Here is a 12,016-nt window from a genome sequence, read left to right as displayed (position 1 = left end):
TTCAGATCACGTACACCATTTCCACACAGCATCTACATCTTATCTACACACACTGAAACCTTGCACTTTATTTTCACTTCATAAGATAACTGGGCTCATTTAGGAGGTATGAACGGGGATGTAGATGACTTTGCAAAATAATAAAAATGCAGGTTTCGGACAACAGCACATGTTACAAACTGAAATGAAAAGCCGTTTTCATTTCATACATGTAATTGTAGAATTCAGCTTTTTTACCTTTCTATGTTTTTTAGCCATTCATAAATGTAGTTTATACATCTTAGAGTCTCTCTTACATATTATATTACTGTATTATATTGTATATATATATATATTATATTTTGTTTTCTAGAACAATAAATGTGGCATAAGATTAAGCATTATAACTGGGTCTCAATGGCTATTGGACACATTTCAGCTTTTGGCATTTCTCTAATTCCATGCTTTCCATCCTGTTTTCCTTGTAGTCACAGAGCAGGAGACTAAAGTGCCAAAGAAAACCATCATCATGTAAGTGTTGTTATTTTATCATGTTGGCTGATTCATACTGCATGTTATTCATGCTTCTTCACCACTGCATGCCCATGTACTCACAGGTGAAATACTGTAATAATGTGCAGGGAAATAAAAAGTAATGCAAAAGCGAAATAAAAAAAACTGCAAAGTGTAGAAAATGTCAATCCTGTATTCACACAAATTTAGCATTTTCCAAAACTCTTTCCTCCAGTTGATGGAAAGGAGAAACTAAACAGGAGTCTGAAAACATTGATGCCAAGTGTAAAAGAAAAAAGTATCTAAAATTAGATCATTTGAAAGAGTATGCTCATTGAAATGAAAAAAAAATGTCGAAAATCAAGAGTAAAAGGCAGTATTCTGAAATCTTCACTCTTCTGCTATAAAACAATTTCAACCAGGTACATCTGAAGCTGTTCCTCAAGCCTGGCAATACATTTCAAGCTTTCCATACTTTAGAGCAATGGACATGTGGACATCTAGAACAGAGTAGAACAAACTGCAGCCTTTTTAATCCATTCCATTGTAGAATTCTGTTAGAACAATCAGATTAATTTTTTATTTAATTATTACCAGCACAGTGATTAGCATTGCTACCTGGTTAGCAGCGCTGAGGCCCTTGGTTCAATTCCAACCTGGGGTGCTATCTGTGTGGAGTTTGCATGTTCTCACCATGTTCACAAGGGCACTCTTCTGGGTGCTCCAGTGTCCTCCCACACTCCATAGAACCAGGTTCAATATAGGAGTGAAGGTGCTGGTAATGCTGAAGTACTGCGGTGGGACAAATTGCAAGGGCTGTATGTTGAGTAGTAGGCCTGGCAGGACTATGTCTAACATTTGCCTTGAAAGAGGATTTGTTTTCCTGTGTCTGGTGCACCTCTGCTTTTCCCTTAACATTTCCTGATGGTATTTTGTATGCCTCCTGTCTCAGAAAAGCTTGATCTATCGAATTACAGAACACAGGAGTATTAGTAAACAATTTGATTATTGTGTCCATTAGTATTTTGGTTTCTATGTTGTTTTTTTCCTGAAAAGGACAATTTTGTTTCTTTCAAAACTCATTTCAAATCAACTTTCTCTTTTGTTTTTTCTAGTTCTTGTCATATAGAATGAATTACCATGGAAATAAAAATTATTTGGCATAGATTTTATATACAGTATATATTACTTGTAAATTATAATAAAATATCCTAAAGCTGCTGTGTTCACGCTCAAAATACCATCCTGATATCTACTAATGTTTCAATGCTTCCTTGTAGACATCAGGAGGAAGACATTCTTCAAAGCTTTCACTGCAAACCATTATCACTATTTAATCAAATATATTTTAACTTAATTTTGGACTTCCATGATTGTCCATCATTAAAAATCCTAACAGTTTTCTGTTCATAAAAAACTATAAAGATGAATGGCAGTCAATTGCAAGAAAGATGAGATGATGAAAAGAGGGACTGATAAGCAAGCAAAAGCAATTCATTTCTACCTCAGCTTTTGGTTATTCATTTCAGTGCTGGATGAATTTTTACTGGCTCACCCAGTGCCCTCTTTACTGGCTCACATTGCAAATTAGGTGACAGAGTAGTAGATTAAGTACAGTAAACCTGTATTGACCTTATATTTCCAGTGCTGACTTAGTTTGTTATGTGTCAAACTAAGGTGTGTGTTTGATATTCGAGTGCCACAAGCTCTTAATTTTCACGTTGAATTGTAGATTCCACAGTTGCACAACATAGAAAGACATAATCTTGAAATGTGTACATACAGAAACCTTCAGAGAGCCTCTTACATCTCATGATCATTCAGACTTGAAAGATATGTTGTTTTTTTGTCTCTAGCATATAGGTAATTACTTTTGTGGAAGTCGTGTAATTCTGGTAATATTATTCTTGTTTTACACAAACACAAACAGCTGTACAGTAAAGTTAAGTTAAGGTTATAAAGTTTTGATAAAGCATTTCAGTTGGTTGTGTTCATATATACTTTACCTAATATAATACATTTAAAATTCTCCAACTAAATCTTCATAGCTAACATATTAACCCTCTTTTAAATACGTAAAAATCATCCCATGTAGCACATTAATGTTTTACTGTCTTACTATCTTGAACCATTTGTGTAAGCTTCAGTAGTGTATCAATCAAGTTATTTTAGCAATGTGTTGTTTAGAAGATACTTCTGTCTTTTTTAAAACACTTATTTTTACTGCACTTGAGTGTAACGTTTACTTGTGTGTTCAAAAAGAGCTTTTTTCCTTGTATGACAACACATGTGGATTGCTGTTCTTTGTGCGAGTTCAACGTGTGGCCAAGGTCATGCAAACTAACATCCAACTTACCTGCTGGCATGTATGGCTGCAGTTTGGATCCTTGAAAATGTCTTTTACTTAAAACTTTCTGCATTATCCATCATCAGAGAAGAAACTATAACCACAGTGGTGAAGACTCCCAGACTGAAACGCCGTATGTCTCCTGGACTGTCTCCCTCACGGGTTCTCCGGTCTGAGGTGTCGACTCCAGAGCCCACCCCAGGCACCAAGCCCAAGAGACCTGCAACACGGTCCCAACCAGAAATGGCCAAGAGGCCAGTTATCCCTACTCTCGTTGTTACAGAACACGAGGGAGCTTTGGCTAGATCAGCGAAAGGAGAATCCAAGACTGAAGACCAAAAGTCTAAGTGGATTGAGGTAGAGGAGATCATTGAGTACAAAGTGAAGAAATCACCCAAGCTTCCCAGGAAAAGCGGAGCTTCTCCAGGCAAATCTGAGAAAGAGCAAACTGAAACAGTCTTTACTTTTCCTGGTCCCCAGCCCAAGAGATCTCCCAGAGATGATCCTAATGCCAACAACTCAAACAACAAGCTGGTAGAACAGCAAGGCCCCTCTCTGCCGGAGGACAGCCTCCCTGATCTCAATATTCAGCCACTTCCTTGGGAAGATGGACAAGATGGGGCTTCAGCAGATGGAGAAGGGACCACCCCTAGTGCAGTATCTTTCAGGGCTGCTTCACAGCCTCACTGCGATACTTCTGAGGGAAACGGAGATGTCGTCACAACAGGGGTAACGACCAGCATTCAGTTGAAAGATGGTACATCCCCCATGGTAGCTCAGGTTGGACAAACTCTTGTCTTTAGTTTTGAAACACCAGAGTCCGGCCATGATGAGTCATCTCTGGAAATGGCAAAGGGGGATTCTGCGGAAAAAGACCCCTCTGTTGATCAATATCAGGAGGAGTCGCCTAATGAGGAAACCATCATTGTTGAAGAACCAGAGGAAGAAGGAGATACCTTGGCAAACAGAGACATCAAGGTCTTGACCCAAGATGGGAGAATACTAACGTTGGAAGATCTTGAAGATTATATCCCAGAAGAAGGAGAAACCTATGGATGCGAGGATATTGATCAGTCATCTGGAGGAGATGCTGATAAGCCCTGTGAGATATCTGTCCTTCAGAGGGAGATCAATGAGCCCACCATTGGAAAACCTGTTCTGCTCAATGTAGGACGACCCATTGTTTCAAATCCCCAGCCCAGTTTATTCACACGCTTCAAGGAGCATCTTTCCAGTAGCTTTTTCATGTCCGCAAGCCACATGCCTGAAGCCCAGTCCAGTGGGGTGCCAGGGGTGTCAGTGCATGTGACTGGAACATGTACAGACACTGTTACACAGTCAGCAGGGGCTGCTGCTCCTCCAGAGAGCCAACATACATTTGAAGTTAAACCTTCATACTGTATGGAGGTTCAGCGATGCCGCGACAATGGGCAGCAGAGCTTCAAAACAGAAGTTTCTGCACGAACATTCAGCTACCAAACAGTGGGAGAGCCAGTCACTCTTCAGATCAGCAAGAAGGACAAATACCAACACTCAAACCCATGAGTCAAAAAGTGTCATTGTAAACGAGTACCATTTGCTTTAAATTGTTTCCAGGAAAACTATAATGTCAATGAGAAAGTGACCTAAAAAAGCCCTTTTAGTCTTAAATGGGAACATTTCTGAAAATTCTTAAATGTAAACCTATATAGGTATGGCATTTATGAAAATGGCAGATCATTCCATATTGATGCACTGAAGATAAGATATTAACATTGACAGGCTCTCCTGCTTTTTCAAATGCAAGATTCAGGAGCAAGAGTCTGATGACTATTTTTGAAAAACACATTATAAAGAAAAGCAGATATTGGAGTTTATGAATCAAGCAATAAGCAATTATCCAAGATGCCATAGCTGTTGGCTTTCTTGAAAGCAATATTTAACCATGAGACTTTATTATGTTGTGTTATTCTAGCTTATTTCCCAAATGTACAACACAATGGGCGAATTGTATTCAGGTGACTTTCAAATGCTAATTTAAACCCTTTGTTTGTTCAGCCAAGCTGTACAGACAATTGTGTCACAGGGATTGAATTTTTGTTGTGTTCTACACCTTGTGTTCTACATCATGTCAGCCACTGGATTCTGGTGATATTTTGTCACACTAAAATCAACTTGTTAAATCTACATAAGTGGCATTCAGAGGGTTAAAATATGCAAATAGGACTCCTTTCAATTCTGAAGGAACTGAATAGTCAATCAAGAAAAAAAAATGCAAGAGTTTCCTGCATGTTCCTTCAAAGAATGGAAAGTCTTGAATTCTAGAAGATATTTTCTTAGAAAATATAAGGGCTGTCAGAAGTAAATAAAACATTGATTCAGTAGATTTGATAAATAAGAATGGTCTTCAGTTTAAATTATTTTATGTGTGTAATTTTGTGTGATTTTATTTTATTTTTTCTGTAAAGCTCTAATAAAAAAAGAAGATATGCATATGCACATTCATCTGGAGAGCATTAGAGATTGTTAACTGTAAATAAAAAATATTTGCTTTGAACATGGATTTGAGGCCAAAGGAAATAATGTATTTCACTCCACAAAATAATGTGAAAACAAAATAAAACAATCATGTTCAAACATAAATAACAGCTTGAAGTAGTTAAACCTGTGTGCATACAAGGATTTTATATCTGGATGGGAAATTACCAAGATGCCAAACTAAATGCAAAATACTACCAACATTAGTTGAAGGGCAGCTTGTTCCTCTTAACACAGTTTAATTGATGCTGATACTGAACACTAATACCTCTGTCATTAGTTTGCTACAGATTCAGATTGAGAACATTTTATATTAAACTACATAGTGCTTAATGGCTTTGTATGTGAAACAGCACATATTGGGATGTTAACAATTTGTTAACATTGTGTACTTAACCCGCTTAGGGTAGGTACATGCTAATTGTAAGCATTTTGAGTACTTTTGTTCCTGGTCAAAGTCTTGCTTGGATTTTAAGATTTTTGAATGCTTGTGATGTCTGTGTAATGAAGTCCAAAAGTTTAAGCTAAATAATGTTTTGTTTCAGACATTTCTATTGTGCGTTTTTTAGTTGTTTGTTTAATGAAAGAGGAAGTAAAGTATAAGTGGGATAGGAAGTCTGAGAGATTTCTGTTCTACACATTGCAGTTCCTTCTGTACTATCATCCTTTTTATAGCAATACCTATTTTAAAGAAGTAAATACAGTCCTGTGGAAGAAAAAAAAACATCAACCACTGTCACCAGTTCTCTGATTCTGTTCGAAACTGTAGCCATACATAAGAACACATGCTGATCAGATTCACTGCTGTGATAGCATGCTTTGGACAATACTGTTACCAATGGATCCATTGTAGTTTGTATCCAATAGACTCAGATGACTAATGCAAGAATGGTTGTGAAGATGTTTGTTTTTATTTGAGTTGTATCCCTATCCAAAAAAACGTAACAGACCAGCTGAAGAAAAAAGTACAACTGTAACTGGCATCCTAGGTGAATGTAACATGTGAAGCCTTAATTATTGACCGTGTAGTTTTGTTTGAGGTATTTCAGTTTTCTTTCCATTTCCAGGAGTGTGTCAGATACAGGATTTTAAAAGTAGAAGAAATAAATTTCTTGCATCTAAATGACAGCTTGTGAACCTCTTTTCTTGTTTAACACCATGAATTGAGTCAAGGTGACCAACAAAATAGGTAACAATAATCAGATATTGCCTTTACTATACAAGTGTGTAACATTTGTGTAAAGTCATTGTTAAAACATACAGCTTTATCAGTTTTTGAACAGCAATGATTACCACAAGGAGTGAGCATCGATTTCTGACTCTGTAAGAGGGAACAGCCGAACAGTATTAGTTTTTTGATGGGAGGCATTTGTTAATTATTGTTATGAATTCACAGAAGAGGAATACAATCTTCAAAATATGGTTATGGGCAAAATGAAAAAGGTAAAAGAAATAATGAAAATATATTGGCAGTGAATTCTGTTGTTTTTCAAACTTTGTAGAAGCACATGGTATTGTTCGGCTTAGATTTAGGAGCACCTCTAAATCCATATTTGGTCTTTCAATGTCCCAGGGATTAAAGACACATTTCAAGTCAGACAAAACTTTTTTCAAACGTTGTTGCTAGGAAACTACAGGGAGAAACAAATCTGCGTTGTGTGCTATTGGTAAATTATAAAAAGCATTATAAAATAGTCATTATAAAAGTAAGCATTGTGGTGTTAGGCAAATGCATTAGCATGTCAATATCTCTTGTTCTTTAAGCTTTGGGAGTTCAGATACCCTAGTTCAGATACCAATACCATGTTAACATGACAGTGTATCACAGACGTGAATGCGTGCCACGTTTTCTATGATGTTTGTAAAAAGCTATTCCATACCCTGCCATGCCAGAATTCTTCCGTGCTTGGTAGTAACATGGTCTGGTGTTCCTCTGTGCAGAGGTGTCATTGAAGCTGTGAGCACACAAGGAGAATTATGCATTTAAATTTCTGATAAGAACATGGAGTGAATACAACCATTGAAAGCTGACAGTTCTACAGAAAGCTTAATATCACATCTCAAATATTAAGAAGTGCCAGATAAGGAACATATCCTTTCCAGTGCCATAAGAAAATAAAAAAAAATGACAGAATTAGTCTCCCTCCTTGTTATTGTCTGTTTTTTTGTGTGTTGTACATGATTTGTCCTATTTATAAAATACAATGAAAATTATCTCTATGAGAAACAAAACTTGATTTAAAATCCCAATCTTAAGATTTCTGAGATGATACTGTAGCTGTTCCCTTAGTTACCTTTAATAGGTGTTGCTTAATTTCTGTTAATTTCTCTTATCCATACAATAATATAATTTTCATAGGAAATTCCAGCAACTTATACATTAAAAGAAATAAAATTTGTGGATATGTGGTTTAGGTCATATGTGTGAAATGCACTCAGATTGTTGTTGGAAGCTTCAGTTTGAAATCTACAGTACAATACTATTTAATATAAAAGGAGGAAGCATCTTTTAGACCATATTTTAATTAAAATTGTAACACAATGACCTTAATATGTAGCTTAAAAGAAAGAGTTCTGTATTATACAGAGATAGATCGGTTAAACAGCCAAGTGTCTATCTGGTGAAAATCTCTGTGTCTGTAGGAGACTCCAGGCCCTGCTCCATGGTGAAAGATTCCTTGTATGTCTCTCTTGAAAAAGCAAGCGATGGCACACAGGTAGCCCCAGAAATCCCTGCAGCAGATGAGGCCGCAGTAGGTGACTTCCTACAGGGAGAGACTAAGGAGATGCTCCCTTCTGGGGAGGAACAGGCCTTGAGGAGCAGGTATCAAGCCTGTACATCATTGCCGGAACAAGTGGAAAGAGCTTCACGTACAGACAGCACCCACGACCAAGGTTGGTATGATCCTGTATTGAATGATATGAAAGATACCATTTACAGCTAAGAATCAACATTTGGTCCTAGTTTTCTACTGCTCTCATATCTACTGCTCTACTCTCATCTAACTGGATATACACCCAATAAAATCCCAAACTCATTTCTATCCGATTAAATGCAGAGTCTAATGGCGATACTATGATATATGATAAGTAACAGGGGAGACTAACACTGGCACCATGCAGAAGCAGTATGAGGAAAATAAAAAAACACCCTTTTTGGAAGCTAGAGCTTACTCTAAATGGCAGGTCATTGTAGTTTTGGCAATATTGAAATGCGTGAATTATTTTAATTTAAATTCTTGTGAAGCTACACATTTCCAATTCCAAATTAAAAAGCATTTTAATGACATTGCAAGAGTACACTAGTCTTGCCAAAGCAGCACATCTACCATGTGAAATCTCATCGGTCTTAAAGCTGGTTTAAAGTCAAAGGCAGGAGAAGGGTCATAGATTTAATTGCTTAAAAGCATCTTACCATAACAAGTTTTACATGTGGGTAACAGTAGGAGTTTGGACAGAGGAAACACAAAGGTTATGCAGAACAAATTACTTTTGATAGTCACGTATACTAGCCATCCTTTTCCTATTCCCTTAACTTGCTTGTAGTTTAATATGCATTCACGTCCACTATACATACAGTTCACTCTGCTACTGTTTCTCTAGAATTTCTCCTCAAGCACAAATTTAGTACTTGAGCCTTGTTAATATAAATCATAGAAAGAAAAACATTTTTGAGCTCTTTGGCTCAAACTCACTCACTTTTGTGTTCTGTAAGCAATATGAACAAATACTGTATGCATATTTTATAACTACTGTATACAGTAGGTATGAAGATTTTCAATGAAAGCACAAGGAACTATATGCTGGTGTACGTGCCATTAACACATCATCTGGAAAATGGAACTAGAACTACAGTTATCTCTTGAGTGGCAGAGCGGGGGTTAGGAGGGCTTCTTCCAGAGTGGGGGACAGGTTGGCATAATATGATGTTTACTTAAAAAAGCAATGTAAGCAGAATAGTGGAATAGAAAACAATATCCTGCAGAATATTTGTAGAACAATATTTATATGTAATGTTTATAGTAAATTTAGACTTTACAATAGCTCATGAAGGAAGTATTGAAAGCGTTCCTAATCTGATTGCGATTTCTTCATAGCAAAGGGTATGCAGTAGCTGATCTAATTTTTGCAGCAGAAAGATCCACTGATAGTGAAACCTTTCTTTCTCTATCATCAAACATGGAAACCCACTGACAAATGTGAATATTGTGTTTCATTATATAAAAGACAGCAATATATAGAACAGTTTTGCATACAGTATGTCCCACCTTTGGATTTTGTGGATGCAGTCTGTCATTTTGCTTATATTTGTTATATTTGTATCCACCTGTGAAAGGGTTCTTTTTCAGATCAACAACTGCAGTGAGTAAGGGCATTTTACATCTGAGATATTGCTATGCTTGTAATGTTTAGCAGGATAACATCCCATAAGAAACAAGCTAAGTGCCAAATATTCTATAGTATAAACAATTTGAAATGGAATGATTATACTTACAATACCAGAATTAATACAATACTTACAATTGGCAATTGTAACATCAGTATTCTCTGATCTCAGATTAGCCTAATCCTAATTACAGTACATATGTCATCCAGATTTTCATCCCAAAAGGTCCCAAAGCACTTCACATATAGACTTAAATTCACTAACATGCAGCACCCACACTGGATTTATTTACTCAATTATTCTGTGCAACGAGCATTAAAACAAAGCAAATCACTGGGGAAGGCAGAAAATTGTTCTTAAAAGCAAAGAAAGGAAAATTGAGATGTGCAGAGTACAAACTCAGAGTGTAATTTAGCCAGACAAAGCAACTCTTACTAGCAGTGATCTTTAACCCCATGAGGCATCCCATTCCACTACTGACCAGACCCTGTCTTGCTCATCTGCTGAGAGCTGATGAGATCAGTCTCTGAATCACTAATCTGCTTTATTTACTGGAAGTAAAATAGTGGCATGTTCTGCACGATCAGCTGTCACTTTCACCAGAACCAGAGAACTGAAATGGATGCATGATCTTATGGTCGCGGCAGGTTAAAAGTGTGAGAACATGTTCAGACATTGGTCATTTTTCTTGGAAACTGTCCCTTCTGCCTATAAAGAGCCTTTATAAATGCTGTGCAACCTGCTTTTGCCATTGTTGTGGCTCATTGAATCACTAATCACAGGCTTTTCTGTTCCTAAGCAGCTCTTCCTTTATTTGCCCCAGTTGAGGTCAATGTACTTCTTTCGTCCACAGACCTGGGGCTGGATAGCATGTCCAGAATGCCCGTGAAAAGATGGTATGAAATCGAATTTAGCCCAACCACCTTCCACAAGAGGGCCTTCATAATACAAGGATTAGAGTCCTTCAGTCCTTACAGCCACAGGTAGATTTCATTTACTCTTCACGGTAAGCCACTCAAAACATACAGTACCACCTTACTGAAGACAAACATAGATTACTCCAGTTAGTGCAGAGCTCTCCTCATACTCGTCAGAAGTGGAAAAATTTGACTTTGTGATTAACTTTGTTTTGTGAATTTAATTAACACTGACATCTCCTATGCAATTAAACAAAGGAGCATTCTGCCCTCCTGTCTTGGTATGACTCTCTGTACACTAAGGTCCGCTAATGATGCATTCTTTGTGAGACACTTTTGCAGCCCACAACCATATGGAATCACTCACTCATATGTAGTCTGTATTGTGTGTTCAGTCTCAGATTTATTTTCATTGTGCTTTCTCACATCAGAACTGAGACCAGAGGCAGAGAGCCAAGTCTTGATGACAAAGGGGATGTAACCTGGGATATAAAGACAGAGGACTATGTTGAAACCAGAGTGAAGGAGTCAGGTAGAGAAAACAGCTTTAAAATACTGCTGCCACATCTAGAGAAAGAAACTATGCTTTTAATATAAAGCAATACTTCATAAACAGCAGTTGAAAGTGGTATGTGATGAAAATTAGATGTTTTTGTACAGAAAACCCTAACAATCTTCAAAGAATTTAGTGACTTATCAGGATATAAAATTAACTGTACTGATGCCTCTCAACACAGCCACACCCTTCACCATTCCAACCCAGAAGCTGTTTAGATACCTGGATATTGTTACACAAATTTCCCTTCAATTCATTGTCAGAAATATTTAATAAGAGAGGTGAAGAGAGACAAGATTTTGTCAATTTTTCCAGACTTAAAACCCATACAAGCTACAAACTCATACTGCTATGATATAAGTAATTTTATTTTATTATATTATTTTATTAATGTGTGCATTTCCTATCAGTTGTAGGGTTAAACAATGTGTTTGATCTGGGATTTCCTGTACAACAGTATGAGTTCAGTATGCTGTAGCATGCAAAATTCAAAAGAGGGCCTGGCCTTCCCTAATTTTAACCTGTATGTAAAATTGTAAGAGTGTGATTAAATCTTGAGTCCACTATGCTCTGCAGAGATATTGAGAAAGAACTAGTGAATCATATAGGTATGTAAGACATTTTATTTGCAGATCTCACAAATAAGAAGTATGTCTCTTTATTATGGCAAACATTATAACTATCTGTATAGAAATAGAAAAACATAGAGTGTAGATCAATCAATCAGATCATGTAGAAGATCAATCGGCACCAATACTCAGCTAATACATGTGGCATAATTGCTCTCTACTGCTGGGTAG

General features: G+C 36.9%; 1 protein-coding gene across 5 annotated transcripts in view; it reads left to right on the top strand.

Moving 5' to 3' along the window:
• The window catches only part of obscnb (obscurin, cytoskeletal calmodulin and titin-interacting RhoGEF b), a 155,916-nt gene that overhangs the window by 133,650 nt on the left and 10,250 nt on the right, over positions 1-12,016 (top strand). For 4 of the 5 annotated variants that reach the window (XM_088643098.1, XM_088643097.1, XM_088643096.1 and 1 more), the window contains 2 exons: positions 468-510; positions 2,926-6,479. In XM_088643098.1, coding sequence (XP_088499224.1) covers positions 468-510; positions 2,926-4,384 — 1,502 coding nt within the window. In that variant the 3' untranslated portion in view covers positions 4,385-6,479. Of the gene's footprint in view, positions 1-467; positions 511-2,925; positions 6,480-8,056; positions 8,252-10,596; positions 10,727-11,091; positions 11,193-12,016 lie in introns of those variants that run through there. The other variant, XM_088643095.1, reaches the window with a different exon arrangement.

This window comes from Lepisosteus platostomus, chromosome 8, assembly GCF_059453375.1.
Source record: "Lepisosteus platostomus isolate fLepPlt1 chromosome 8, fLepPlt1.hap1, whole genome shotgun sequence".
NCBI classification, from domain to species: Eukaryota; Metazoa; Chordata; class Actinopteri; order Semionotiformes; family Lepisosteidae; genus Lepisosteus; species Lepisosteus platostomus.
Note: the sequence above shows the minus strand (reverse complement) of the source record. Positions and strands in the feature narration are given on the sequence as shown.